We start from the raw sequence: 4,076 nt of genomic DNA, 5'->3' as shown, positions 1-4,076 counted from the left end.
AGTGCCATATGGGCCAAAAGCACCAACATAGAGACCTGTTTTTCAGTCGGCGGGAGTTCCACGAAGGACATAAGGAAACATAAGTTATCGATGGGCTAAGAAAAAACGACGGGCTGAAGAACAGAGAATGGTGTGACTCACCTTCGAACGGATCTAGATCACCATTAGAAGTGGTGATCCGATTAAAATTGGTGTACTCTGATAGTCCATTCTTTTTGTGTGCTTGACTCACTGCAAGTTTGAGTATATCGCGTACATTTCTTGAAACCTGCAAAGTCAGATAATTTATCAAAACACACTGTAAGTATGTAGGCTTTTTAGCTTAAATGGTCACTGAACTATTTCACAGGTGTATCTTGGTCCACAAACTAATTTAAGAAACAAAATACCCTGAAACTATTATTATTATTATTATTTAAGCAGTTTTAGTTTTTTCATAACAAGATATTACATTTTAATGGAATCTATCAATTAAAAAAATATATATGACTTGCTCGCCTTATAGAAGAAACTGGTTTAATCATAACCTGGCCCTAATTTTTTTTTTTTTTTTTTTTTTGATAACCGTGGTGTCCGGGTGAGACCCGACTAATATCCACGAGGCCCTGGCATTATCGACCGGGAGACTACCCCAGTGGCCCCAATTGTTGCGTCCAGGGGGAATCCAACCGGGGATGTGCAAGATCCCAAGAATCGCCCTTACCACTAGACCAACCCCTTGGGGTTATAACCTGGCCCTAATATTACTAAATAAATATAACTGACTTCGTCTCTAGGATGAGAAAAACAAGTTCTTCATCTTTAAGCTTTTAAATATTTGTTCAGTTGTTTGTAAAAAGGCTACAAAGTCGATGTTTTAAGGGTATCTTTCCTAAAACACTATTTAAAGGATGAAAATGCAACTCTGACAACAACTCAAGGGCTATTTGGACCCATCATATTTTAAAGCGCTCACCTTTGAAGAAACCTTGTCGGGTCTCCAAAACTCCTTGACCATGTAGGGGGGCATGAACTCAGAAGCAGCTTGCGCGGCCAATTCCGACACTTCGACGTTAGATATTTTGATATTTCTCGCCTCTTGATTGTCGTCGCTTATTCCAGGAATATACAATGCAAATGAGTCCTTGCTCATATCTTTGATTTCAGCCGGGTGACGAATATAGTCATCCTTGGAGGGCGGCGTTTCTTCGTTGTTATGTACGACTCCACCAAGAAAAAGCTTCATAGCCGATTCTTCCCCCAAAGCGACCTCGTTTTCCGGTTCGACCTCGTCAAAATCGCTGTCTTCGTCCTCGGTGCTCTCGTCGGAATCGTCGTTCTCTTGCATCAACTGCTTCAGGGCATCGGCGTCATCTATCACTCCTTCCTCGGAGATGTTCACGTTCGTGACTTTGACTTTAAGTCCCGGGAGTTTTTCCTTGAGGAAGTTTATCACGCTCTTTATGCCCTCCTCAGTTTCCTCTTCGATGATTGTTCCCTTATCATCGTTCTTTTCCGACTCGTCTTCGGTATCCTCAAGTTCAGAAGCTGGTTCGGTTTCTTCTGGTTTATACGGTGATTTTTTGTTGTTCTTCAGCTTTTTTTTGGGTCGTTCCAAGTAAACAACCTGTCAATAGAAATGAGTTTTGGTCAGAGATTTTTTCTTTTATGTTTTTTTTACCGTCGATCTTGGGACTTCTACAATCTAGATGATTGACTTGAAACTGCTTCTTATAAATTTCAGCAAATATTTCTAATATAGATCTATATCAGTGAATTTCAACAAGTTTGCCTATGCTTATCACATACTTAAAAGGTCGTAGCTTTTCTTCACTCTTTGGACAAACCTCAAAACAAAAGTATGTTTCTATAAGAAAGAATTGCCCTGAATATACCAATCTTTTTACTATCACTATTATAACTATTATTATAAAGTTTAACAGTACACAAAATATAAAATCACCAATCTGAACGATGCTCACATACCTGCATAACATACGTTTCGTCGGGATTTTTCACCACAAAAATTTCAAAAAGCGGAGTTCCAGGAGAGGCAGTGACCAACTGTCTGCATAAACAATACCAAAGCAAACCGAATCAAAACACTTCCCAGCAAGCTGTTGATATAATAAACACGACGAAGAAAATAATGACTCACTTTGGACTATAACTTTTACCAACGAATCGGCCCATGCTCGGAGTGATTTGAATAAACCGACCAAAAGGGTCTTTGGAGTCCTTCGAGTAGCCGACCCACCAGCCCACCTGTTGTTAGATAGTGTTGTTAAACCTCGGAAGGATAAATTAGAAATCGTTTAATTAATATATTTTAGTATTAAATAAATCATTAGGGTCACGAGAAGAGTTGTCAATTGATTATTTTGGTTTCCTTAGTGGCAGAGTAGCGTAATAGAAAAGTATTGGCAGTGAACCGAGTTTATCTATGAAATTGCTGTCTGTGTTTCTTAATTATCCTGGGTAGTATCAGCGAGACAAACACTAGCTTGAATTTATTTTTCTTCTTAAAACCAATTCATTAGAATTCCAAAATAAGGACTTACCAGTCCGCTTCCTGTGTGTTTGCACAACTTTGAAGCGTCGTGGTATTGCTCTTGTTCAATTGCGATCTGAGACGAAAATTACAATCCCAGTTAAATGATTTCGGGCAATCGAACAAAGTTTTTATGTACTTATTTACTACTCGGAATGTTCAAATATCAGCTTAACGACGAACCTTCAACTGATTCATGATCTCGGCAACAGTGTCCTTCGACGTGGCTTCTTCTATAGCCATTTTCAGCTTCACTGCTTCTTGAAAGTCTTCTTTCTCGATAGCGTCCTCGAGTTGAAACTGTCAAACCGTAAGAATAGATTCATTCATTCTTTACATTCCATGGTCAGACTCTAAGAAACTCCTATTTTTAGATGCTAAATTCAACTCCCTGAACATCTCATACTTTAACGCTCTTCTTGAGCTGAATTCAATCCATGTATCAATTCAATTCAACTCCAATCGAAAAACTGTGGGCATTAAACACGCTCCACCGAAACAACAGAGGCTGAGTTCTGAATCTTTTTTCGAGTGGGTGCATATATATTAGTACCTTTAGAATAGACGCAAAGCTCTCAGCTTGTTCAATCTGAGAGAAATAGCGAGTCCACGTGTCCCAATTCCAATCCAAAGAAGAAGAAGTCGATAAAGAGGAAGTAGAACCATCGGTACTGCACTCGTTTCGGCTGCAACGGCAATGGCTCGAATTGTTGGAGCTTCTGCGATTAGAGCCGCTCAAACAAGACGAAGACGACGAAGAAGAATGAATTCGGGGCTTGGAAGAGCAATTGAAGCCCGGAAAGAGAGCGAGACGATTGTTGAAGTTGATTGACTTCTTTGGAGAGAGCGAGTCGGAGCAGCAAAACGGTCGGACCAGCATGGCTTGGCCTATTCCCCATGAATTTGTTACAGCCATTTCTCTCTCTCTCTCTCTCTCTCTCTCTCTCTCTCTCTAGAAAGAAGAAAAAGAAGAAGAAGAAGAAGAAGAAGAAGCAATTGTATTTATGTGCGGTTTTGGTGAGGAAGTTATGAGTGTGTGTGGTGGTTCTTGTGTGGAAAGCTTGGAAGAGTGAATGTGAATTGCGAAGGTGATAATGATAAAATGGGAGCGATGATGGCGATGCTCTTTCTACGGATAAATATTAATTAGATATTTTTATATTTCTTCTCCTTCTTTGGAAAATAATACGCATGATGTCTACGAAATGTTTTCTTCCCCGTTAAAAATAAGCAAAATTTTAAAATTAACCTATAACATGCGCATCACTTTTTATATTTCACTCATATTTTCAAAATATAAGATTAGCAACCGTTTTTTAGACAAAAATACTCTCATGTTTCAAAAATTTAATCAACAATTATTGAAATTTGATCAACAATGATTGAAATCTGGTCAACAACTATTAAAATCATATTAATTGTTATTGAAATCTAGTTTATGAAAATTAGAAAGTTCAACAGCTAATATAAAAAAAAGTTACGAAAAATAGTTATTTTCTACCATTTTCACATTAAAATACAAAATAATTAAATAAATGAACTACTT

At 38.2% G+C, this 4,076-nt stretch overlaps 1 protein-coding gene across 1 annotated transcript; it reads right to left on the bottom strand.

Annotated features, from left to right (window-relative positions):
- On the bottom strand, nucleotides 1-3,674 carry LOC149383625 (protein EXECUTER 2, chloroplastic-like; the record flags this gene model as incomplete). The annotated part of the gene is made up of 8 exons (XM_089627857.1): nucleotides 3,084-3,674; nucleotides 2,714-2,830; nucleotides 2,541-2,606; nucleotides 2,138-2,244; nucleotides 1,966-2,047; nucleotides 956-1,606; nucleotides 142-268; nucleotides 1-35 (listed from the first exon to the last, which is right to left on the bottom strand). Coding segments are annotated over exons 1-8 (1,548 nt in total), but the record flags the coding sequence as incomplete, so codon positions are not given.
- Nucleotides 3,675-4,076: the final 402 nt, after the last annotated feature.

This window comes from Urtica dioica, chromosome 10, assembly GCF_054948205.1.
Source record: "Urtica dioica subsp. dioica isolate 48M chromosome 10, U.dioica_male_clone48M_v1_H2, whole genome shotgun sequence".
In the NCBI taxonomy this organism is placed as follows: Eukaryota; Viridiplantae; Streptophyta; class Magnoliopsida; order Rosales; family Urticaceae; genus Urtica; species Urtica dioica.
The sequence above is the reverse complement of the archived record's forward strand: the minus strand, read 5'-3'. Positions and strand labels throughout refer to the sequence as shown.